Source organism: Trachinotus anak, unplaced genomic scaffold (assembly GCF_046630095.1).
Source record: "Trachinotus anak isolate AG129_WGS33_773 ecotype Australia unplaced genomic scaffold, CSIRO_AGI_Tana_v1 ptg000007l, whole genome shotgun sequence".
Taxonomy (NCBI): Eukaryota; Metazoa; Chordata; class Actinopteri; order Carangiformes; family Carangidae; genus Trachinotus; species Trachinotus anak.
In genome coordinates this window covers 3621621-3649287 of record NW_027273858.1, presented here as the reverse complement: position 1 = coordinate 3649287, position 27667 = coordinate 3621621, and the positions used below count along the sequence as shown (strand labels likewise).

Sequence of the window (27667 nt, the reverse complement as noted above, 5' to 3'; positions counted from 1 at the left end):
CAGAATTCATTAGCTGCTTAATGATCATTGCCTGGCACTCTCGCTAATGTGCCAATCAAATTTAACTGTTTAAATTTCTTGAAAGTTTGAGTTGGACTATCCAGAAACCATGTCTTTGAGGACTCCCGGCGACCAAGCAAGAAACCTGAAACTCATTCAAGCAAACGCAAAGAAAGGTTATATGGTGTCAGTTAATGGGGATTGGATACTCCTTTGCTGCTGCAGCCCTTATTTTGGGATTACTACATTTGTCTCAAAGCAACAAGAAGGCAGTTTATTCACAGCATCAGTTGTAAGGCTGTTTGTTTCCTGGCACATTGACCTGACTCACTGCCTGATTATTTATTTTCTTTTTGTTTTTCTCCACCAGGTGTCGAGAAGGATACCAGGGAATCCGCTGTGACCAGTTTCTGCCCAAGACAGACTCCATCCTGTCTGATCCAAGTGAGTTTCCACATTTTTTTTACTTCAGTGTATACACTGTACCAACAGCCATCAAATGTGCATCAAACAGAGGAGGTCATGTTTCAGCTGGAGGAACATTTACTCTGCTGTACGCTTTACTCATATTACTGATCTGTATTAATAACACTGTAGGGAAAATCAGATGTTATCTTAAACCAACATTTAGCATATATGTGTTCTCACTACCAATGCCTCAGCTCTGCCATGCAAACATTATAGACAGACTAATGTATGATAATAGCACCTTGGCGACTATTACAAGAGCACTCAACCGAGCAGCATAAATAAAAATCTGCTCTGTGTAAAATCCATAGTCTTTTGGCTTATTGTATTTTTCCCTTTGAAATATGCATATATGCCTTAGAAATGCTGTGCGCCATCGCAGCAATGCAGACAAGGCATGGTTCCTCCTCTAACTACAAGTCATACTGGACTAAAATTATATTAGTGTCCCAAAGCTAGTGTCCTTAGTGCACAGTGGACAATGGAGTTTGTAACAGTGGGTTTTAATGCAGGTCCTCAGAAGCCAGAGTGCTGCTGGTTTTTGATCTAACCAGCTGGATGATTGTAGTTACAATAATTGCATTCCCCTGGCATCACAGGTGAGCATCAGTCCCTGATTAGAAACCCAGCAGGGCTGTGGGTCGAAAAATGAAAACCACTGCTGCACTGATACACACTGTGAAACAAGACCACTGCAAAGCATAAAAACAAGGATTCCTTTACAAATCTCAAGCCAGATTTAATTACTTTGCATTATACCAGTGAAATATATTGCTTCTGGCAATTCCAAACAATCTCCGGGCAAGTTTTGTTGTTATGTTTAAGTTAAGTTTGTTATGTTTAAGTAACAACATTTTATGTAACCTTAAATGTTCTTATTCTGTTATACTCAGTTCTTTCTCTACATAAAGTCATTGTTGGTCCTCATATTACTTTTTAATTTTCCTCTCCATTCACTGCTTTCTCAAATATCCTCTCCTAACATCACTTCCCCCATCCCATAGTTCTCTCAATGTCATATAGCTGAGGGAAGCACACATATTTCCATAACTTCTGTCCATAACACTCACTATCTGTGCTATATTAATTTCCTCGTTCCTCTAACCTCATTCCAAAAAATGCAACCTTGTCACTGGGGCACTAACATAGAGGCAATGTATTAGCTTATCTGTGACTTTCCCACTAACAAGCCGGACGCTGTAATAACACCAGTGTAAAGGACAGCGATGTGCCTCTGGGATTTTTACTTTGTATTTATCCAGTGTCAAAAAATCCCTCTATGTGGCAATATTATGAAATTAAAATTTCTCATTATGAATATAAAATTCTCTACTTGATTGCAGGGGAGAATGTGCCATAAATGAGACGTGTAGATTCAATGTGGCAAATGCAACAACACTGTTATCACTTGCTCTTTCTTAATATCCTTTACTTTCCAGTTAATTAATTAAGTCTCCATAATGAGGTTTTTAATTCCAAGCAAGTATTAGGGTAATTGTCCTTGTTAGAACAACATTGGTGTTCATTCAAGTGACACCCATCGCTTTGTTTGTACACCAAACCTACTGACCTGAACGTATTGGTAGCTAAGAACCGTTACCATCCTCATCACTAAAACAATTTGTCAAATGTCAGATGGAAACAGTTGCTGATTGTGTTGTTACTGTATCTGTTGATCATAGTGAAGAAGCATTACAAAAAGTGTTCTCAGTCTCATTGTTTGTATCCCTGGGCACTGTTTCAGGGGCTCGAGAGGTCTGGGGCTCCCTGAGCCTGATTTTAATACTAAAATTTCTTTTCATAAAAGTCACAAGGCTGTGTCTAAAGTATGTTCCAATCATGTTTATGCTCAGATCCCAATTGGAGTCCTTCAATGACAAAACAAGTACAAACAGTACACACATTAAAGGTCCCATATTTCACACTTTTTCAGTGTTTTATTTAACATGTTGATATATATAAGAAGATTCGCTTCTGATTGGCTGACTGTTTTCTTAGTGATTGCATAAAAATATAACAGATTTCAGGTAAACACTCAGAGAAACCAAATCCTGCAATTTTGGATGTTGGGCCTCGGTGGGCTGGGGCATGGCTAAGGGCGGGGCCTGTATAGTTGTGACATCACATTTAAGTCTCAGTTTCTGAATACAGGCTGTGTGCATTTCTCTGTGGACTGAGCATATTGATAATAATTAATATAGAACCTAGACCTGCTTTCTAATCAAAAAAGACATGGACATCACACTTTATATATGTGGGACCTTTTAAACAAGTGAGGGTCTCCATAATGAGGTTATATATGAGAATATATATGAGCAATATATTTTAGATCTTCTACATAGTGTCTTATGTTATGGGTGAGCCATATTTACAGGCGAGTATAAAATATATACCAGATTAAATTTCTAACTATAACAAAACAATGAAGAAATATTCACCTGGATTTAAATGAAACAATCCTCAGGAAGTTAACAAGTGTTTTTTTAAATTCCACACAACTTTCTAAAGTCAGGAAACATTCTAGGAAACTACTGAACTGTCAAATAAAGTGTAAGTGTACTCTGAAATGTTGCTGTTGGAAACAGTTGAAAACTGCACCTGAACGAATATTATGCAGAGTTAAGGTTAGGAAGAGGGGAGTTTGTTTGTGTGTCTGTGGATGCTTGGAAACTACAGAAAATAGCTGCATGCCCTGGCTTTCTCTGTGTCTCATGAAAACAAGCTCAGGCATCTAGACTCTTACAGCCTCAACAATATTCCACTTAACTCCAGGGGTGAAGAGAATTGAGTTTCAGCATCAACAAACAGTTGTTCTCCAGCAAACCCAGAACCAAAATTTCACCATAACCTCAAATTGGTTTTCTTGCCTAACTCACTTACTGATTATTAGTCTGTTAATCGACAGGTCTCTTTCTCATGAATTTCCATATATATTGTCTGCAAGTTACCAGGTCATTACTGAGGAGGAACTAAGAGAAAAAAAGAAAGTGTGTTCTCACTGTTTGGCATCCCGGCTGAACCCGAAACATCCCCAACACCTTTCTGTTTGTATCAGCTTTAGCTCACACCACATTCCCTCATTCATTTCTAATCTCCCTCATCTATTCTTTGCCACTTTCTCCACCTCTCTGCCAAAGCTCTATCCTCAATTCATTTTCTAATAGTAAGAATCGATTGACCTACTTTCAGGTCATTCGTCTCACTGGCTGCAATCCTGCTCTCAGCTACCTCCTTTATTTCTGACAAGTCCCCTGTTCACTGTTCTCTATTACAAAACACAGTGTCATATAACCTATGGATTTCCTTTTTCAGTAACACCACCTTTTTTTCTTCCTTTTTTCCCATTTTATACAACTACTTCCTGCTTCAAAAAGTTGGTAAGTGCAAAGTTGGAAAGAAGAGTGGCGGACTGTGGCTTCCCTCTTCTTTCCTCTCCCCGCAGATAATCTTCTCATTGCATCACTTTCCTTGACTCCTTTGCTCACAGCTCATCAAATCCTAATTTCCCGGGTTACCTTTGTGTCTCGTGCTCGAGCTTGCCTCAGTGTTGACACCCCTGCTCCCTCTTCCAAATTTCCCTCCAGACGGCCCCCCTCTCGCCCCCATCTGTCTCTCGCTAACCTCCTCCGTGCCATCCGTCCCTCAACACGCATCTCGTCCAAGCGTCAGACCTCATCCTTTCTCCCCAGTCTACAGTTCTCTGTCCAACTCATCTCCTAACACTAAGTGGCACGGGCCTCAGATGGACCGAGGCTCGAATTGTGCTAGCTAAAAAGGTTCACCAGCAGGGCAGACGCACACTGCCAAGGACCTCTGGCATGCTGCAGGCCCGACAGAAGGGAAGGAAGTGCAAGAGTGAGGAGGAGAGTAGCTGGATGAAAGCAGACAAATCTTCCTAGTCAGGCTATCACACTGTCTCAGGGTCTTGGAGGACGAAGGCAGTGTCATGACTCCAAGGATTATACAAACAGAATGGTGGTGAGATACAAGGCAAGGCAGGGAGAGAGAGAAACGTTTGTCTCCTCAACAAAATGAGAAATACTACATCCTATAATTCAAACAATTCAGAATATGATTTGGATAAAATATTGGTTTCATAAACTGCAAAACAATGTTGAATAATAGGCTCCAAGATGAATAACACATATATAATTAAATGTCAGACATGTTTGCATCAGGCAAACATCGGGTTAAACAGACATATTCAAGAGGAATGAAGAAAAAAAAAACATAAAGCTGCAGGTAATGATTGTCCTCACTAGAAATTCATCACATTTATCAATATTTTTCAATTAATGGATCGGTCATTTAGTCTATATAGAAAAAACTGTGAAAAATACCACAAGTTCTGAAAGCAAAGGCTTTAAGATTTCCAAAATCCCAAAATATTAAATTTATAATTATATAAGTAAAGCAGCAAATTCTTACACTGGATGGAGATGTTAAGCAGTTTAGACCTTGAAAAGGTCCAAACAAATTAATTCCATGCAGCCAAACATTGCTCAAAGCAAAAGAATTTTACTTTGCATTCTAGTGGAGTTTCTAAAGGTACCAAATATGTCAGGCTGAATCAGGAATTAGGAAAATGTGTACAAAATGCACAAGACATCTAGAATTTTTCCATTTGATGGGAGCAGGCAAGGTTGGATTTGAATATTTTATCCAGATGGAACAAGTTCATACAGAACATGAATACTGTCAGTGTGGAATGAGATGATTTTAATAACCTTAAAGACACATGAGGTGAAAATGAGGATGGATCTGAATTGTAAGGTGTCAATCATTTATAAATATCTGTTTTAGACCAATTTAGACTAATCATTAATTGATAAGGAGACATAATGTAACCCCCAGTATCAGCTTTAACAAGAGAGATGCAAAAGGTTTTATTGATTTTGCTTCCCGATGCAGCTGTAAACAAGTGTACCAAAGACTAAAATTTCAAATGAGTAACACAAAGTTTTAGTCTTGAGTGTAGAATAAGAAGTATGACACAGCTTCCAATTTTCAAGGCAAAGAAGGTGGAAAGTTTGGCACAGATGCAGGACAACAGACAGCTCACACAAGGAAAAAGGAGAGTTTGTCCACTCACTGAATTTTACAAGACCCCAAAATATGTTTTTGTGCTTTTCTGATGAAGCCAGAAGCCAGAAACAGAAAAACACTGGCTCAAAATTCAGTGTGTGGGTTGTTTGAAGATGTTACACCACATTCTGGCTCGAAGAGGGTTAACGTAGAGACTGTCCTGTAAAAAAAAAAAAAAAAAAAAAAAAAAGCCCATAGTTTGGGGTGGATGGATGGGTCAAAGAGACGCAGAAGAGCGGTGTTCGAATCCCATGTGAAAGTAGCAGTTTATGTTGTTTCTATTGTCCATGACTGTTCAACAAAGGTGACCACGTTATTATTGTAACCATGACAACAAAGACCATCTAATGTTGAGGAAGTACCTATTTAAACTTAAATCACCATCTTTTCCTGAACCTAACCAAGCCATGACTGGTATTATAGTAACCATTGCAACAGTCTGCGCATTTATCATACGATAACCAAGTTCCAACACACTTGCCGCCGTAGGGGGGGCTATTTCAGGAGGTTGCTATATGAGGGTTGACAATAGTGACCTGTATTGTGGTGCGGGTTGGAGGACTGGTCGATGTAGCTAGGAGCCAGGTTTTAAACTAAAAAATATACATTTTAAACTCCCATGAGTAAAACAGAGAATGGAGAATCTGAGTTGGGGGGGGTAGGGTCCACATGACTCACTGATGTGCGTTTAGTTCTCAAAATGCTGACAATGCTCACGGCTAAGTTTGTCACCTAACTCACTTGACAGGATGTGTTTGAAATCAAAAATTTGTTTAGGTTTCCCCCGGATCTGTCAAAGAGCAACAAAGGCTTTTTTGTCATTACCCTTACATACAGTATGTCAAATCTTTTTCATTTCAAACTGCTTTTGTTGTCGAGACGTCTTTTGTTGTTCAAACTGGGAGGTTGCTGATTGGCACTATCCATTCTGAAGAACTCGCACAAGACGATACAGTATTCAGGAGCTAACGTAGACGAGACTCTAAATGTATTCTCTTTGAATAGTGTTCCCTTGCCCCTCTGCTCCAACTCAATCTCTTTCTTTACTACTTTCATCATCTACATAGCCCCTCTGCAATCATTGTCTTGGTCACATTGAAAAACACATTCAGCCCCTCTGAATCAAAGACCTGGGAGCTGAGATGGTGTCGTTTTACAGCGCTGTAAGGCAGAGTGAGACTCACCATGTTCTCATCTACAGCACATGCCTCATATCACACCCCATAGACCCACAGAGAGAGATTTAGAGATTCAAATCTGAAGACAAATTTAATTCACACTATCTTTATGAGATTTGATTTCATGCTCTGCAGGTTTGTGTGCGCCATCGATGATAACATTGCAGTAATCATGCAAGTCCAATTTCCCCGAGAATACAACCCTGTATTTCACGTTGTATTGCATGTTTCAGTCCATAAGATATAAAGGAAGCATAAAATGTGTGGTTGCTTTAAGCGTCATGCTTTTATCAGGCGGGCAACTGTTGAGTCAAAAGGCAACGTGAGTCACCTTGGATGGTTAGAATAATGCTCTGCTGAGCATGTGTTGTTTACTCACAACTGTACAAAACGTGCACACTTCATGCAGCATCTCAAGGATACTCACAACAAAATATCATATAGTGGATTATTACGAGCTGCACCTACAAGTTCCTGAGGTGATGCTCTCTGTCGCTGGCCTTTAGATCATTTGGAAATCAGTAAAGTATCATGTTTGAATCTGTTCAAGCTGAGTGGACATGAACATGAACACTAAGGCAATAGAAGGAGCTGTAGACTTGCAACTGTCTGCTCTGAGACTTGGTTTACTTAAGACTTAATTCACTAAAGACTTGACTTGAGTGGGGACCTGGTTAAGTTTAGGGAGGTCCACACCACATGCTTTGCTGATCCAGAAATCCACCCAGACCTCCTTCCTAAGAGGTTCCACTGGAGACTCTTGTCAGGTCAACATAAATAGAGTATGTCTATCTAACTGTGTCCAAACACACTATTGAAAGGACAATGTTAAAATGCTTGGAATCTGCCTATGAAGACATTACTTCAGACTTGACTTGGTCAACAGCTTTGAAAGACTTATAGTTATGTAGTTTTGTTGTAGTATTGCATTGCATGATATTTTTAGCTGTTCTTGCATGACATTGATTGTACAATGTTTTGAATATTGTGTCCACTTTCTCCACTTTTCTGATGGTAGATGTTTGTAGAAATATGATGGTGGTGGTGCAAAAGTCTGTGTTACTCTGAGATGCAAAGTCTTTTTCAAACAGTAGGAGTTGTAAAAGTCAGACATTTTAAAATCTTACACGTAGGCCCTTAAAGTAAAGGACTTGATTAAAGAAAGACATATCTTTGAGATCAGTCGCTTCCAGTAACTGTAGAAAGCAGTAGTTGGAAAGCTGTGCAGTTAGCAGCTACAGAGCTCTCCTCCAGAATGTCCTTGGTGTAGTTTTCTCACAGTTCTTTGACTGTGTGTGTGTATGTATGCTAGTGTGCAAGGGTGTGTGTTGTTCCTGTACTCTACATTTTTTTTTCATCCTTGTTTTTTGCATCCATGCTGACATTCCCACACTGAGCTGGAAAGGGAAAAAAGCGACGTCTCAGGAGACATGTTGCTGAATTCACACCATCCGAAAGACAAGGACAAAAAGAGCTGGCTTAACACTCTGAAGTACTTACACTCCTCCTTACACTCACTAATTGTGGCAAGAAAAATCCAACCTACCAGGATATGGATAAAGAACTGTCAAGCCTGAGTGCTTGATGGCCTCATGATACCAAAGCTAGAGCAGGTCTGAGCCAGTCTGTCTCTTAAGATGTATAAGATGTGAGTTTCTTTACTGCCTATCAATCACCAGCAGCAGATTAAATGCAGCTTTTGAAACCCGGATCAAGATTTTGTATTTTATGTTTTGTAGTAATAGAAATAATAATGCTTGCTATGTATGAAGGGTTCACTGCAGAGCCACAAACTTGTTTTCATTTAATTAGTGTGGGTCTGGAGTGAAGGAAATGGCAACATTCACATAGAGTACCCATTAAAACAACAAAAGAAGTGTCTCTTTGACAGCACATCTCTTTGAAACAACATGAAAAGAATCCATCTCACACATTAATAGCGTTCACCATCTTTTCTCTCACTAGATGTGTATTTGTTTGTCCTTTTATGCACTACTCTATACCGGATTACAATTAGTAACATAATAAGGCTGTAATTACATTCAGATTGTAAGTATAAATTTAATAAAGATGCAAAGCAAATGTACCCTGCACTTTCATGTAAGAAAAACCAGGCAGAGCTGTTGATTACTTACATGAGGGTAATTTATCAATCAACAACATTAGTTAATGTTTTTTCTTAAGAATAAAATCTCATGTGTGAAATAATTAACAAGGGATATTTTTTTAATGTTTACTGACAAATCTAATGGTATAAGTCTCCTGTAATTAGTTTCTGAAAATCACAAAACCTGCATAATACAACACCAAAAATAAAGCATTACAATATTTTACTCCTTAATTGCCAGAGGAGTCATATCTGCAGTCGAAAACATACGTTTCTGTAACATTAGTAATGGCTGCATTGCATTAAAGTTCCTCTCCACACATGTTTCCAACTATGTAGAATACTCTTCTATGATTAATATGAAAAGCTCTTTAAGTTTTTCATAGAAAAAATTGAAAATATCAGATCACTGTTCCCTCCCTCTCTCTTTGATACCCCGCCTCTTTGTTCAGGTGGTCTACCCTGATTTAACTCCAACAGATTGAGAAATACTGACATCCACATGAAACCCACTACTTCCCCCATGATGTTGTGCCCTCACGCATCATAAAGGACTCCTTTGATATAATTGGCCCAACTGTCCTCACATGTTTTAAACACACCTTTGTCCAGCCTCTGCTCAAATATCGCAGTCTTGATGTTAAATGTCTAAATAAGTAATGACCCATCTCTAAATTGCCATTCACTTAAAAAATAATGGATCCTCCAATCACAACTGCCACCATTTCTGAATACTATTAACATCCTAGACCCATTCAATCAGGGTTCAAAGTACTGAACTTCCACAGTGCTGAACCAGCTCTGTTAAAGGTGACTAATGACCCACTGCTCACTGTTGACTCCTCATTTTATTAGGTCTTAGTGCTGCCTTTGATACTGATAATTGTCAATTCCACAGTTTGTGTAGTGTCACTGGCGTGGCTTCCTGGGACGGCAACATGTTATTATCATCACTGTTGATAGTTTCACCTGTGCATTTCCTGCTAAAACAAGCCACAATGGCTGTGCAAAAGGGACAGCGAAATATATAACACTCAAACATAAAGGAACAACAGGAGGCTGTAACCCCTTAGCAGGGTCACCACAGCTCTCTCTCAGTCCCCTCTGACACTGAGGTGCTGCTGAGAGCAACACAGCAGACACACATTGTATACACACATGAAATATAATGTAGTGCATGCAGCAAATAGTGAAGATGAGGGAATCTGGAGCATGGAAATGTCTTATTGTGGGCACTGAATTGTCCTTTTGGGGCTTTTTGTTGGCTGCAAGGGCAGATTGCCAGAATATGAAGTAACAAATGCTTGATCATAGGGCGTCAAAGTTTGTGGTTCTAAAAGGCAAAAAATAAGTCAACAATTCTGAAGCATGTGTCACCTCACAAAATCTCAAGTACTCTTTTTCCCCAGGCAGGTTTCACCCTTCTGGTGTCACATATGTCTACTCATGCAGAGACCTCGCAGGTACAGGATCACATTCTTTGTGCTTCTGTTGCACTTCCACAGTGGTACTTCTTCAGCACTGTGAGCAAGGGAAGGAAGGCAGACATTATGGGTAAAATATTGGTACACAGTGGCACTAGATTCTCAGGAGAATCTCCATCCTCAGCCTGAGCTTGCCAAAAGTTTCACTCACTGTCCAATGATGTTGCTTGCTGCATGACAAACTGACTTCCCCCTCAGGCGGACAAGGTCATGTCAGACAGTTGCCAGTGGAGGTTTCATATTCCCAACACGTGTCTATCCATTTCACCTCCACTTTGAAAAGATTTAGTCTTATACACATGAAGAGAGGTGTGTTATATTTGTTTTGGGTTGTACATAACTTGCTGAGAGGCTGCTAGAATCAGTGCTGGTCTTCTTTGGAACAGTTCATCTGTCCACATGCTAATTAAAGCTTCCTCTTTCAGGGGCAGCGTCATTTACACCCAGTCTTTCCAGGTTCCAGGTGCACAGCAGGGCGTTGGCAGTTTGTACGCACGCACACACACACACATAGGCAGTGGTTAATTACCTGCAGGTGTGTCTCATTGGCCAGCTGGGCCGCTCCTGGCTCGCTTGCATCTTGACCAATGTTCAGTCTCCACCCGCCTGACACGGAGCATTAGAGCACACTCTGTTTGACTGCCTACAAGAATCACAGACGTATCACTGAGCAGTATTATCATGGCTGCTGCTCCTGTGAGCTGCAGCTGGTCAAGGTAAAGACTGAATTAAATACATACTACACTGCTGTGTGCATGTATGTACCTACATGTGGATTCCTCAGTGTTTCTCTGCCAAATCGTGGGACACAAACCCTATGCAAATTCAACATATGTACAAGCACAAAATTTACATATATGAAATACATATTCATATGAAATAAAAACATATTAAAATATTAAAGGCATATATAAAACATATGATGTGTATGTCTAGCCTCTGTGTGTGAACTCGGTGGCAAACGTAAAATCAACCATTGCAATTGTGCTTAATGGATACTGATTGCCGAGACCAATTTACCTTCCACTCATCTATTGCTACGGACAGGAGTAGCAAGCAATCAGAAAAGAGGAGAGAAAAGAGAGGGAGAGAAAGGAACATAAATTCATATTGATTGCAGTAATTCATCCTGTGTGCACTCCTGTGTGGCTCAGCTTTCTAAAAATATTTACACAAATGTTTTAGCTTGAATATTAAAAACAGAAACGTTGTAATTTTTTTCTCCCCCAACATGGCACTGTTGTTTTTTTCTTATTTATTCCTCTGTTTTCCATTGAGCATCTGATCAAGACTTTTGGCTGTGCCCACATACAGACCCTAATGGATCTGGAAGGCCCAATTTACAGTGAAGTATGGGTCTTGTCAGACGGTGCTCAGCAAGGAATATGGCAGTGGGATGCAGATTATCCCAGAACAGTGGTGGGCTGGTATGCTCGCTGCTTGCACCCACCCTGCAGTCACAGGTCATTAATAACTGGGTAAGGTTGGAAGACGGGGCAAGACAATTTTCCTGTCTTGTCTCACAGTTGCACATTGCTTTCTTCCTCTCCTTCCCTCAGTTCATTCTTCTTGTTTGTCTACACTATTCATTCCTTTTACCCCCCCATCTGCTACTTAAAGTTTGTTTTACCTCTTTAACTTTTTTTGTCCTTTTGTTTATTATTAAGCAATGAAACACTGCCCTTTGGCCTGCATCTACCAAAGTTGGCTGAGGGAGTCTGGGAGTAAGGTGTCAGCGGGCTTGGCTCTGTGCTAGACTAGCTCAGCAGCACCACAGCCAGCCGCTTCCCTAAATCTATAAAAAGAGACACAGAGAGCCAAACCCACTTTCCAGCCTTTGGGGGCTTTTTTTTTTTTTTTTTTTTTTTTTTCATTTAAAGTTACCATTATGAAAATTGCCCTGCATTCATCCCTCGAAAAAATGTTGTAGTGTCTCATTCCACATAGTAAATCTGTAGTCTGGTGTTGTCATACAGAAAACAAGGTGATGGCACATCACCAGAATGACCTGCAGGTCCACCTGAGTCAGCTGGGGATGACACAGAAACAGGAAACACATGCTTGATTTTGTCTGGCGTGCAAACAAATGGCAAAGTGACTGAATATTCACAAGTGTAACATCACCATTACCTTGGCTCAGACTACTTCAAGAGGATAAGGTGACATTTATTGTGGCAATAAATGTCAAAACACAAGTATATATAGGCATTTTATTTCTAATAGTATCATATTAAGTTTAACCACATACACTTATATTTAACTTTAGTGCTTAACCTTCAAGTTATGCATGTCATAGTTCAAATTATTTGCTTTTTTTTTTAGTATTGCAACAGAGATCACTTGTCGATTCACCATCTGTCGCTTGGCTCTTACTAACCAGTTTTTGCCATAGATGTAATCTTTCAGCAGACAATCAGATATTAAACAAGTCCGCCCGGCAACAAGGTAAAAGTTCCTGTCACTGTAAAACTCCTGTCATTGTTTCCTTTTTTTTTTTGTATTAAGGCCTATCACTGGGATAAACCAATGTTTTTAATATTTTTAAAGATCATTTTGTCGTTATTGTATTGTATATTGTATTGTATACAGTACAGCAATACCTTCATGGCCCACCACAGGATCCCAGCCCATAGGTTGGGAACCACTCCTCTACACCAATCATTTTGTTTATGAATTGAAATGAGACAAAACATGGAAAGCAAGCGTGTTCTCTTGATACAGCAGCTGCTGTGAACACCTGGTTGATGCTTATGTCATTTTATATTTACTGTATGTGTGTAGTTTTTTCTGTTGGGATTTCTCCAGTGTGACTCTGTTTCTGACATTTGATTCAGATAGACAGGTGTGTGTGTGTGTGTGTGTGTGTGTGTGTGTGTGTGTGTGTGTGTGTGTGTGTAAGTAAAAGTACAAGCACACAACTTTAACGATATAAGCAACTGTCTCGTTTAATCCCAGCCCCCCTAATAGTAGCCCTGGTGAGTTAAATGATTATGCCATGAATGCAGGTGGAAAATGTGCTAATGGCCAGAAGACTTCTATGGTGGATCAGTTGGATGTGGTAGTAGAGAAAAATGACTTTAAATTGCCCTGTCCAAATGGCTTTTTAATGCTCCTTTTCTAAAGCTTGAACAGTTTACATCTGAGGATAGTGTCACTGGGAGGACAAAGCAACTGATGGGAGTTTCAGTAAGTACCATCTCTGTACCGAGAAGAGAAGCATCCAGTGTCCAGTGATTTATATAGTCTCTCTCTCCTTCTCTTTTTCTATCCATTACATACGCAAACTATATTTTATTGCTTCTCGCAGCCTATTGATTCACATTTTCTCTCTAAATGTAATGATTCCCCAACAGCATGAATTATTACTTAATCCTCTTCATATTATGCAACAAAGACGTATCTATGTTGGCCTGTGAATACTTGAATTATATTGTAAGAATCAGTGAGGCAAAACATTAAATATGTATAAGTATAAAGTAAATAATTGTTATTATACATTAAGTTATACAATAAATTATACATACTCTGCACACTTGCAATCTAGCTGTCACCAGTGGTTTAATGTATCTTATTTTCTATTTAAAATTTGCAGTATACTCGAGAAGTTTCTGGGTTTGACAGCTTTTGTTTTAATATAGATGAAAACAGTTAAGTATAATTACATAGGTAAAGCTTTACTGTATATAGCACAAGACTTGGGTTAAAAATTCCTTTGCCATCAAACTCCAAAAACAAAAAACATGAACGCAGTATTTAAAGTATATTATAACGTAGCCTGGACAGAAGGACGCTCTGCCAAGGCCAATGTCAAACAGCATACACCAGACTTCAGAGGAAAAAATTCAAATTCATAGTAAATGATCCAAATTGAATGGGTTCGTCCCTGACCCATGCCCCATCCCTCCATCAAGTTCAGTGCAAATCGGTTCAGTACTTTTTGCGTAATCCAGTGACAAGGGCAAAAACATAACCTAACAGAAAAGTAGCTTTAGAATCAATGATCACCCATCTGTAGTCGTCATGGCCTGTTCTGCCTCACAGCCCCTTCCTTCTTCTTTCCTAACTTCAGTCATATATCCTTCCCTGTTTCCCAGTCTCATTCTCTCTCTTTCTTTTCCCTTCATAAGACTCCTCACCACCCCTGGGTATCCCAGTGTCTGGGTACATCAGGATACGCTGCTTTACTTTTGCTCCACCCAGATGTGGCTCTAGTCCAGGGCCTTTAGTCATTAAACCTCCAAGAATGAGAGAACTGATCAAGGATCACTGCTTGGGTCACATGGACATATTAAACTGCACTGCACCAAGAAGGACACTGGTCCTTTATAGCTGAAGATATAAAAATAACTTTGGCTGTCCCCAGATTACCTTTCTTTGTCCCTCTTTCATGCACCATCTTCATGGAATTGTTGGCCAATGAAAGGAGTGATTTGACTGTCATGATAAAAGACTCAACAAACTAAACAATGCTGCTGAAGTTTAAGGTTGAGATTAAAGAAAAACACACATCTTATGACGACATTATAAGGTAATAGACCACAGCAGGAAGAAGGAAGAGGAGTTGGTTCGGGTGTCCAGGCAGGCAGTATTTGAAGTCCCGTTCACTTTCTGCAGAGACAATATTAGGTGACCTACCACATGAAAAATGAGCTGTTGTGTGGGAAAATGCCTGGATCTTTAACAAAAAGTGTAAAAAAAATACAAGTCAGAGCACATCAAAATTTAAAGCAAGAGGTCAACCAAGAATCCAAGGAGAATTTTGATTAAGCAGCTGCATCGCTGACGGCACAGTTCATTTTTATGTTACTATCCAGGAGGTTCCCATATTTCTCTGAATCCAGAGACTGAATCAGACTGAACTGCCATTTAGTTTTAACTTCATTATTTACTCAAACTTAGTTTTTTGTTTGGAAGTGGCAGTTATGTTCTCCCTGAACTAATCAGTAGTCACCGAAGTATCCACCCCGTCTATGGCTTTTTTTAGTTGGCACACTGACTGCAATACCAGTTGCTAGAAGCAATTAGCACAAAGTTTGCAATGTCAATCAAAGAAATGTGTTGATTTCAGACTTTAAGTCGTGATCATTCCAGATCTTGTCAGGACAAAAAAATACTCCTTAGACCTTCCACTCTCCGTATGAGCTGCCTGTCATACAAGATGAATCAGCTGTTGAGAGAAGTTGAGAGTTGAGAGAGGTGGGATTTGTTATTTATCTGGCATTTCAGCTTTATTCTGGGTAATGAAATGGAGGGAGGATGGACAGAATGAGAAAGGGGGAATGACAGTCCTGAACTGTATGTGACTTAAGTACATGACATGTGCCCTGCCCTGCTGAATCACAGGTTGCCCTCTGTCTGTCTCTTTCCACTCTCTCCTCCTCTTTCCTTTATCTCTTTGTCAGTCCTTTGTGCCCTTCAGGCACTGCATACAAAAGCTCTCCTTATCACTTACCAGAACTATCCAAACTCTGTTTTGATATGTCCTGCCCCTCTTTTCCTCTCTCTGTGTCTGTCTCTCTTTCTCTTCCCCCTCACTCGTGACTCCTTCTTCATTTCATTGCTTTTGGGAACAGTTTACTCTTCCTTGCCTCCTCCTCTCTTACTCATTCATCCTTGCAAAGCCTGTCAGAGAGTCACCATCCTCTCTGTCTCTCACCATCCTCCTGGTTTCCAAAAGCCTCAGAGGCATCAGTGATTCACTGAGTGACCTTGCACTGCTACATCTAAAGACCAGCTGCCTTGATTTCTTCTTAACATTTCTGCAGTTGTCATGGAATCAGGCCTGTTGATACCATTTAAGGACATAAATCATAATCTAATGCCTGGATGGAACACATGTTGTTGATGAAGTCCTTAAATGTACATGTACATTAAAAGGTATGCTCTGTTACCCTGACACATCATCATGAAACTCAATGAAAATGTATGAAAGGTTAGTGTATCAAGCTAACATTATTAGCTTGTAAATTCGGTTTTCACAGTTTCAAAGGGGCAATTAGTTCATTTGACTTCTCTGTGGTTGGACATTTTAAAAATTTTGTGATGTGTAATAACAATGAATTACATAATAATTAGGGACCTGCAATTTACATGGTAACTAATGGATATAAAATATATCAAAATAAAATTATTCTCTTTGACAGATCTCTTTTCATTCCCCTGGAAGCTGATGATATAAGAGCAAAATTCCCAACAAAGGCTTTTGGTAGAGAAGCACAAACGTAAAACTTAGCAGTATCCTGAGGACTCTGAGTTTTCTTTCTTTCTTTGTATTATGACAAAGCTGAAAACCAGTTACAGTTACTGATTCAGTTTCTTCATTTGAACTCTAATTTTAGCTCTGCAGCTTCTGCATCAGTGTCAGTCATTGTATGGCTGACCCACTGCAGGCACATCATCAAGCTGCAATAAAGAGACTGTCATGTAATAAAGGAAACCATGGGCTGTCTGTGCAGCAGGTTATTATGACCCATAGTTACATTTTGTTGCTAGGCGACATCTAGCGGTTGTAGTAATTATGACAACAGCAAAGAGCTACAGCGCTGCAGGTGATGTAGTATATAGAGCAACAAAGTCCACATCAGGAGGAGGTTGTGGTGGATGGATGGGTCAACAAAACACAGGAATATGATGCAGGAGAGTGGTGTTCGATTCCCATGTGAAAGTAGCAGTTTATGTTGTTTCTGTCATCCATGACCTTTTGACAAAGTTAACCATCCTGTTGCTATTGTAACCATGATGACAAAGATTGTCTAATATTGAGGAAGTACTTATTTTAACACAAATCACCATCTTTTCCTAAACCTAACAAAGTCATACCGTTATTATAGTAACCATGGTGATGTAGGTACACCTCTCTCAGTGCAGCCCACATGCTTATTATTGTAACCATGACAACCAAGGGCCAGTACGCCTGCCACGGCAGGGGCCCTACTTAGGAGATACTCCTATGGGACATATCAGAGGGTTGTTCCATTTGGAGGACTTGTTGGGAATAAAGTTTGGTAGGAGCACTGAGTTTAACTATGTATAAAGAGTGACTGGTAGATTTTGGTGTCTGAATCAGAGCTGAGTAAAAAAAGATGCTAAATTCCTTTTTGCAATGACTTTCAACAGTCATACAAAGAGCAACCCTTTCTAGAAGAGGCAGATGGATCAAATTCTTTTGTACCAATAGGAGCCTAAGTCAACCAGAATGCAATACATTATATTTTGCTTTTTGAATAATAGACCCCAGTCGTGCTCTTTCTAAAGTTAAAAAAAAAAAAAAAAAAAACTTTCTCACTTCTACTCCTCTACTTATAACTGGGGCTGTTGCCACCTACACTTTTCACCTGCAGCTGAATGCAACAAGCTCGCACTTGTTTTAGGGATATTTTTATTTCAAAGCCATTCTGGGAAGACATCACAGAAAAGCACAAATGAAAGTAGAAGTAAACACGGTATGTTGAGGGAGAAGTGGGTACATCAAAAACACAAGTCACATCAATTCACTAAATAACTCAGAGAATGTATTTAACATCACAAATTGATGATGCATAATGTAAAACAGGTAAAAAAAAGTTGTTAGAGACTGAAAAAGGTAAATAGGAAGCCCTCAGTAATAGAATGTGTGTAGGTTTTAGCCTAAGGGCCAGTGATGTGATCCTGATGATGATTGACAGCTCCTTGTAGGCGTTCCCAAAGTGACTCATTGGTTGTCACTGACTATTTGTTACTTTATTTTTCCCCCTGTTGAACAGCGCAGATGATAAACAGATTGGACCAATTACTCCAACTCTAAATGATACCGATTCCCATTTCAATCCAAATGTTAAAATTTTGGATTAAGAACCTTTATCTGACATTTAAATTTTGTCCTCTGCTTGTACATAACTTTTTTTGTACAAAACACATCACTAATGTAAGATGTGTCCTTGTGCTGTAGCAGAAGAATCTGTCAATTAATTTGAGAGTGAAAATGATTTCAACGCCAAGCAACAGTAAAAGTCAGTTAAAAGTAGTCTTGTGTGCTCGTACCTCTCTGTCTCATTTTGTGTCACTTTGCTTTAATGCTGTGCAGCGAGTGGGAAATAATGTGAGGGAGTTTACTGTCAAATGGAGGTGAAGACTGCACTTTTTTCAGCTAAACACAAAAGACCGAATATTAGTGAATTAATGCGTGTGTGGGCATTTACTGATGTCTAATGGGCTGTACACCCACCTGGCTCCTGGTGAATGAATGGCCATAATGTGAGGATATGGGTAAGGCTTTAATGATGGGGTGAAGTGAAATTAAAATTTAAACAATCATTATCTTAAACCTTTAATTTTATTGTATGAAAGAAAGGCTTGTTGAAACGTGAATTTTTCAGCACTGGCTTAAAATAAACTGTACTTACTCAAAGATGATTCTACATAGGCTGCAAACATGAGGCTTAATTCAATATAATTTAGAGTAGTTTCTCTATATTCTTGTGTGCATTAACAGCATGTGCATTGGCCCCATGGATGATAATTTAGGCACATGTGATGATAAAAAGGGTGTGAATTGCGAGATTAACACTGGATCTATGAAGCTGCCATTTTCTGGGTACGATGATGAAGGGACTGAAGAAGGAGCAGAATCAGGAGACTGAGAGAGAGAGAGACAGAGACAGAGAGGAGGACAGAAAATTTGAAAATGAGGCATTTCATAGCAAAACAGGATAGATGGATATAGAGAAAGTAATTACGGAAAGAGCTTAATTGAAATAGATTTATTTTATTCTGTAAATTGCAAAAGCAAAAAGCAAAACCCCATGCAATTTCTGTTTTGTTTTTACATTAAATCTGTTTATGTATATTTAATCAAACTCCATTCACAAAGTTAGTTTTTTTACCTGGTATTTTATGCTGCTGCACACCATAGAATTTTATTCTGGATTAATTATTGATTGGTTATTAATTCTGTCACACTTTTTAGTGGTTACAATACGAGCAGTTGGCTGGTTTAAGATTGGTAAGTAAAAACCAGTGAAAGCAGTGAATGATGAAATACTACCAAAAATAAAAGCCACAACTGACATATCTTGTATCTTTTAAATTGATCCAGGGACGTGCATTTGTTTTTGTACAAAAACTGAGACAATTTATGCTAAAGTCCATGTGACTTTTTTGCCGTGACTTGGTACTGGAAGGTGACAAGACGGCTAGCTTGTTAGCATGCTAACCTCAGTAGAAGAAAACAAGTGATAGAAATAGAAGCAAAAAAAAAAAACGAGTAGGTAAACAGCTGTTAATGCTATTGGCTATGTGGCAAAACTTACAAATAGCTCCTTTCAAAGCTCGGTATGGGAATAATATTATTAAACAGTTGCTTATCTGGTTAACATGGAGATACATTGTTCATTTGAGATCATGTGTCTGTTCACCACATCAGTGTTGAGTCCAGTATTCTCCCCCTCCCGAGCTCCTCCTTTTGGAAATACTGATGGCTTTTTAGTTGCTAATGTTCCACATTTTAAATCTGCTAGTTGCTAAGTTTCCTGTCTGTTGTTTGGTGCTGGGCAGGTTACTAACAGCTGCCTGCTGCTGCTGCTGGAAACAAGGTTGATGAGAGCGCTAAAACTAAGCTGTACCGCTCACATGGCCCAAACCAAACCAAACAACTAAAAGACGCTATGAAACCTTGCAGATCTGCAGAGTTGGTTATAATTCTCCATTTCACATTACACATAGTGAGTTGAATCATCCTTAATATGAGAAAAAGTTTTTTTAGTGGAGCATCAAAGCTTTTTTTTCCCTTCTCTCTCTGCAGTTCCTACCATGCTACATTATGATAATGATATCAGTGTTCTTGCTCATTCCTGTAGTGTTTACTTCGAGTGGGAAAGTAGACCATCCACTCCTTTTGTTTGGACCCATCTCATTTATGGATGCAGAGCAGACAGCTCGACAGAAACACTTTTTCTCTCAGGTCAGAAGATACAGATACCATGTTGCTATAGCAACTGCTGCCGGCAAAAACAAAAAAAAGAGGGATATGATGGAGAAAACAAAAACGATGGAGAAAACAAATGATGAAACTGGTCAGTTAAAGATGACATTCAAATTCAACAATGAGTGGGACTGGCATTCAGCAAATAGACTGTGGCTTTTTTTAAACATTTCTGCTCTGCACAAACAGCCATTAGTGTGTCAGACTGTAGCATGCTACAGCATGCTCCTCTCAGCTTACATGTGACCTGGAAAAATATAGGAGAGCAATTTGAAAAACAACTACACCACCTCTAGGCTGGTTGCTATTATTTTATTAGCTGCTGACAATATGGTTTATTTCATAAGCGTTTTGCTTTTGCTGTGTTTCACAAGCTTATGTAAAAAAAAAACATATGTAAAACAAGTTTGTTTTTTCCTTTGGAAAACATAGCATTTGTAAAAGCATGAGGGTAGATTTAAGTATATTATCTCCGGGGTCCTCACCACAAGGCAGCAGTTATTGCAGCTTTGTCAGTAGGATGAGATAAATATGTTTAATATATGATGTTTTGCTTTCTTACCACATAAAAAGTAGCTCGATTGGGAATGCCAGATTCCATTAAAATTACTATTGTGACTGCTAAATACAAATATTGCTAGTTCTAATCATGATAATGATGAAAAAGTGCTTGCTGTTACATTTTCATTTACTTCACTGCACAAAAGCAAGCTATGATCCCAAAGGATGTGTACGTGCACCTGCAGTATCTAGTAAACAATAACATATTGTGTAACACAAAGCAAGACAGAGCCAAAGTGAGAAACCCAGACCCAGACTGTGTTGCATCGCATGATTGTGTGACTTATCCATATTGAATTCCATCAGGGCTGAACAGTGGACAACGCAGTGCCATCATTTAGTTTCCTTCCGCTCCTTCAGTGCCGCCATCTGTCAAAATATCAATTTATTTCCTGCTCTCTAAAGAGTGCCGAGCACTAATTGGAAATAGCATGTAGCGTATATTCTGTTCTGCACACATGGAGAGCGAAGCTATCAGTCAGTCTGAGATGTGAACATGATGCAATCACTCCCTCATTCCCATCTGTGGAATAATTCATTTTTAATCTGACAGAAGGAAGTGAAAGAGATGAAGATTTTGTGTGTTTGTGTGTTTGTGTGTTTGTGTGCATTGCAGCGTACTTGGAGACACAAAAACACAAATATTATCTGTATTAAACAAAGGTAACACAGGAGTATTTGTATAAAGTGCAGCACACAAGATACCTGTTGAATGATAATAGTGAAACCTTTCAGACTAAATGCAACTGAAATGAAACATGAACGTGAAACAATGACAACAGTATTTTTTTATAGGCAATTAAAAACATAATTTTAAATATTCCTGATATAACTTAGGGCAGCAATGAATAAACCTAATTATTTTATTGTTAGGTTACCACAAGCAACCGTGCTAATTTTGGCAGGAGCAAAGGAGAAAGTCAGGTGATGTAGAATATTAGCTGTGTCCCAATTCAGGGGTGTGGTCGACGCTGTTTGTATTTGCTATTGTAACCATGGCGGTGAAGGTCCTCTAACTTTTAATGGAGGTCATTTTTTTAACAAAAAAAAAAAAACACGATATACCGTGACTGTTCTACAACCTTAACCACATGTTTATTATTGTTGCCATGACAACGAAGGTCCGGTACACCTGCCACCTGTACACTCCCCATGGGTTGTATCCAGGACAAGCAGCCGTTATGGCCATTTAGGTTGGTGGACTGTTGCCATATTGGCTGGGCACTCGTATGTACAACACAAACAAAGACACTACAATAACTCAAAGAGTATCATGAGATTCGGCACTAAGCTACATGTAATCAATCACACTGAAGGAACGTAATTAGCAAGGGAGGCTGACGTTTCCCTGACTGATAGGTAAGAAGTGAATCAGTTCAAGGCAGTCCCACCGATACCAGCCTCAATCTGTCAATTAAAAGTGCATAATCAATTGTGTTGATGACTGTGGTTCAGTGAGATGGCATTAGTGCTTTCAGTCAGAATTCATCAGAAGATAGTTAATAACCCTGAGAGGGTTCATTTAGACGTCTCTCTTTTTATTCATAAAGCGTCATCTCTTCCTTTCACTCAGTGTCACCTCTTTCACCACCACAACCACTTCATACAAAGGGTTATATTTGAATCTTTTTTTTTTTTTTACATCAGCCATGGCCACAGCCTTTAGAAGAGATGAATAGACGCCCAGCTTCCTCTGCTTACCGCATTCATGTTTCAGTCAGGCATAAAAGAAACTTTCTGCATGCGTCCTTTTTCATGTGTGGGTGTATTTATAGTCGTTTCCTCAGGGTTAGAACAGAATAACTAACCAATAAACCAATTGTGTGTCAGGATTTTACCAGATTAACCATGTAATTTAGAAGTCCTGAATTAAATTAAATGAAAGCATAAAGGACATGAGATACTGTGAAGTCTTCTGAGGCATGATGTTATGTCATCAGCACTAATTTCATAATCACATATTCATGGTAAAATGTGATGCATACAGTTGCATTCCCGTACGGGTGCAGTCTGTAAATCAGCACGGTGTGTATCCCATCGGAGGTCAGCTTATCTGTCTTCCACTGTGTGGCTCACCCCAGAGGTGGACATAGGCAGGAGGCACACACACACACACACACACACACACACTTACACACAGACACTGATATGCAGCCTATCCTCATCACCATGTGTGGGTCCACAGGGAGGGGAAGTAGGGCGACACTCCCACAGACTCCCTGCCACCCACACACGCCTCCACTTCAGGCTGCAGGTGCACAAACACACACACACACACACACATACACACACACACACAGTGGGTAGTATGTACTTTCATTTAAAATGCTACACTGGTTTGCTTGTTTCTTCATGTGAGTTACTGTGTGGTGTGTGGCTTATTTCCAAAGTAGAATGCAAATGAGAAGGATTAGCAATTTCAAGGACGTTTCAATGGACTTTACAGTCCATTTGTGTTGGGTTCAATTTCCACAAACAGCACACATATACTGTAGTGTAATTCTGTACACGATTGTACTCTCGTTTTATGGGCACACTCATAATTAAGGTTCTGTAAAGGCTTTGGTTGTATGTAAATAAGAAACCTAAATATTTACTCAAGAACTGTACAACTGTAAAATACTTGTACAGAGTTTTTGCATCTTATCCTTCTCTACTTAAAAGTGAAATGATCTATCATGACCTATGACCCAGTGTTATTTAAATTAGATAATTAGCTTCACCTCCTCCAGCTACAATATTAAAATGCTGCACACATTTTAATGCATCAGTATTGACAATTCAAAAAAATGACCTTATTCCAATCTGTTTGTCAGTGCGTATGTGTATTCTCAATGTATATTGTTGCTCTTGATTGCAGCTACTTTGTCATTCACTGAGTGAAATATTCAAATGTGAGACTCCGTGCTTTTATGTCTGCACCATTCGATTCTAGATGAATTGTGCATCATTTTAGACTCATTTCCCCCAAATTCAGCCTGACATCTTTCATATCTTTGGAAATCTTCAGTTTTGTGGATTATGTGTTTTGAATGTAAGACGTGTATTTGTGTGCTTTTATACTTGTAATGATCTGATTACTTCTTCCACCACTTCTGAAAGTGAAACTGTCACTCTAAGAGGAAATATCTGTCGTATGAATCTGAAGTTCAGACCTGGATATCGGAGGCAAATGCTAATGCTTGCCTTTCACCTCAACATCTTTACTGTATTTTTCTCCACACCCTTTCTGAGTCAGAAATCTCCTTTCCTCATTTTGTACTTCTCCCTTTTTCAGGTGGGGAAAACAATATCCTTTTTTAGAAAATGCTTAAAGTTCCCAGCTGTTTTGGATGCAGACACAGCATCTCCAGTATTATCTGTTGACCATCCAGTGACTCGAAGGCCATCAGTTTCCACAGAGCATATTTAACATATGACACTTGGTGGGCCCTTCCATCTAAAGTGGTTTACAGTAGCAGTAGTGCATACATCTTGAGTATGGGTGGCCCCAGTGGGAGCTGAATATCCTGACAGTGCTGGTGCTGATATATGCTCTACCCACCAACCTACACAGAAAATGAAATCCCTAACCTTGGCAGCTTTAGTGCAAGGCTCTACTCATTGAGCTCCATGGGAAATTGAGTTTCTAACCCATGCAGTGGAAGTGATTATAGCTCTACCCATAGGGCTGCAAAACTGCAGAGTTTCAAAGGACAGATCACACTGTCATTTTCATTTGTCTATATAGATGCCAATCTATAGGTCACCCAGCCTAGAATATATATATATATATATATATATATATATATATATATATATATATATATATATATATATATATATATATATATAAAATATGCAGTTGTGCTGTTATTAAGCATTCTAAATAAAACTGAAAATGGAAAATGGGGATATAAATGAGTACAAATTTCTCATTAATCAGACATTGTGTGTTTTCTGTTTTGTGGTATTTTCAGTCTAAATGCCTTTGTTGAAATTCTGCTGTTGTGTTTGTGTTTAATTGTTTTGATAAATGTCATGATTTGTAGGTCCCTGTCTTTACATTTAACTCACCAAATACTGTACCTGCACTTGCTGCTTACCTCACCCAGTGTATTCTACACTGTTATAAAGTTACAGAGGCGTGGACTTTATTTGAGGTGCGTGGTCAAACTGTATGGTCAGAGGTTGGCAAATATTTGCCAAAACCCAAATGTAGATTATTCCGGGAGCTTTCATGTGAAACTATCATTTATCTTGTTCATCTTCTCCTGCCCAACATCAAAGGGAGAAATCAAAAAGGCAGTGGAGAGAGGTCTGTGGGTCATTGGTGAAGTGAAAAATGATCCGCTTACATCTGTGCTAACATTGCCCGATAAGATTGGGGGCAGATTGGACGAGGCTTTTCGCATTAAAAAGACCAGCTCACCCACTCTAAGATGTGGGGCAGGGCCTCTCAGGAGATAAAGTCACTGTCAGTGCGGTGAAAGCTAGCAATGACACCACAGACATCAGCACTTCCTCCAGATTATTTTCAGTCAGTGAGGGGGGGATATTTGTTGTCCTATACAGCCCTGGGAGCTCCTGTAATCCAAGTCACTGTGGGAGTCACTGTGTATTGAAAGCACAGCACAGCTGAACATTAATTGAACCACCAGCAGCAGATGCTGATGATGACCCAGTGACAAGAAATTTAACTCATTCAGATGGTCACAAATTGCCTCAAGTTGTACAATTATAGTAGAAAAAATTCAAAAAGCAGAGTAAAATCTTAATCTTAATTTTTGCATCAATGACATTGCATTGCATTGCACTACATTACAATACGAGTGTCACTCTTGCATGTGTGCGCATGCATTTGTGGTTTCACTATGAAAACGTATGGAACCAAAATGACCTCTGACCTCTTGGTCTTGGGTCCCTGATATGTTGTACACAGCAGGACATACACAAGCTCTGACATTTATGCTGCTCAGCCATGGCTACACAGGCCAGTGTGTTGTTTGCTCAGCTTCTTATCTGATTATGTTTGTGTGAGTTTGCGTGTGTGTGTGTATTTTACACCTCTATGAGTCCTCAGTTAATTCTCCATAATATCACATTCTCAAAGCTAAAAAAAAATCTTTATGAAGAGTTTATCACTTAAAATCACTGCTAATGTGATCCAGCAGCACTGTGGGTGTGGCTTGATCAGATCCAGCCTGGAGACACAAGCTAACAAACCTCCACTGACATCAGATTTTGGTTCAGATGTTGCCTATTGGTTTGTGCATGAGAGCAGGTGACATCCGCTTCTCTCATGTGAAGCAGCTGATTCGTAGCGAGAAGCTGATTGAGACATTAAGTGGTTTAGGTTGAATTAAGAGTTAGGGTGAAGGAATGCATCATTATCACCAAGGGTCCTCATAAACACAGTACACAGTTGTGAGTACAGTGTGTGCAACACTTCTTCTAACATCACTAGCATGTGCCTTCTGACTCCATGTGACAAGGCATAAAGCACCGATACAGCAGCTTACATGAAAGAACAACAAGTCAGTGATGATCTCGATATGTGCTGTGACACAATGCTAACGCACACTGTTCTTAATGATAACTTCTCTCTCTCTCTCTCCCTCCCCCTCTCCCTGCCCCTCCGCTCTCTGCTGCCTGAAACAACAGATCACTTGGGCATCGAGTTTATGGGTAAGGAAGCTTTTCTTCTCTTGCATCCACATGAGTCACGAGTGTAAACATCACAGGGCTTCATGCTGGCTTCAGCGCTGTGCTGTGTGACTGCTTAGCCCCACATACAGTGCACGCATCCTTCATGACACCCAAGAAAATGGCAAACATGGACATGCTTGATCACATATGGCTTCATTATATCATTTGAAATGGGAACAACAAAGCTGGTGAATACAAATGGCGTCTGTACGAATACGTTCACATATTCACAACCATCAGCTCTTTCTCTGCACATGCTTTACTCTATTTCTTTCAAATATTAGCTGTTGTCTTTATCTGTCTACCCTCTCCACACACAGTCCATGTATTTATATATCTTTGCTTTCTGCGCCATCTCTATCTTTATGCTTTCTTTCTTTCTGTTGCTCTCCCTCTCTTTCTTTCTTTCACAATTGCTTATGAAGTGTCCCCTCAGAATACCAATGTGCTGCAGTCTCCTTGGAAACAGTGAGAACAGAGAGGCAGGCAGGGTACAGTGAGGGAGTTTTTATGATGTTGGCACTGTTTCCAAATGCACTCCTCATTAGTGCGCGTGTGTATGTGTGCACATGCATAGCACATGTTCAAAAGTGTGTTCCCAAAGTCCTTAGTTTCTCCTTATGTGAGTTAGATGAGATTCTTCCAATGATTGTGTGTTGGATGTTTGTGTGTGTTTCCCATGCACATGCCTGCGAGGCTGTGCAGGGTGGATGCCAGCGGTTCCTCCTCACTGTTGCCAAGCTCCTCTCCCCCTGTTTTTGGCTCTCCTTGCAGACTCTGTGTCAGGTATCACAGCTGAGGAGCACTAGTTAACGACATGGAGGCTTGTTGTCAACCAGTGCCCCTCAATCTCTCTGTTGGTATCATTTGGGTCCTTTCCACATGGACAGGTTGGAAAAGCAATAGATCATCTAGGAAAATGGCCTCCCCCTGGTTTTGACATTTCTGCCTCTGCGTTCTCAAAGTAAAATTTCACAGGAACAAGAAGTGCCGTGCACCTTTTTCTGCCCCACCACAGCTGCATTTGCAGTCAAACGAGCAGAAGCTTTATTGGGGAAACTTGCTGAGACTATACAAACTTGGCAGTGACAGATGATCTTTTCCACACAGCTATCTCACAGATTTCCCATTTATATTC

At 39.6% G+C, this 27667-nt stretch overlaps 1 protein-coding gene across 1 annotated transcript in view; it reads left to right on the top strand.

Annotated features, from left to right (window-relative positions):
- Positions 1 to 27667, top strand: part of LOC139622594 (pro-neuregulin-3, membrane-bound isoform) — a 360197-nt gene that overhangs the window by 293536 nt on the left and 38994 nt on the right. The window contains exons 3-4 of the mRNA XM_071479987.1: positions 371 to 444; positions 26485 to 26508. Of these exons, the coding sequence (XP_071336088.1) occupies positions 371 to 444; positions 26485 to 26508 (98 nt within the window). The remainder of the gene's footprint in view (positions 1 to 370; positions 445 to 26484; positions 26509 to 27667) is intronic.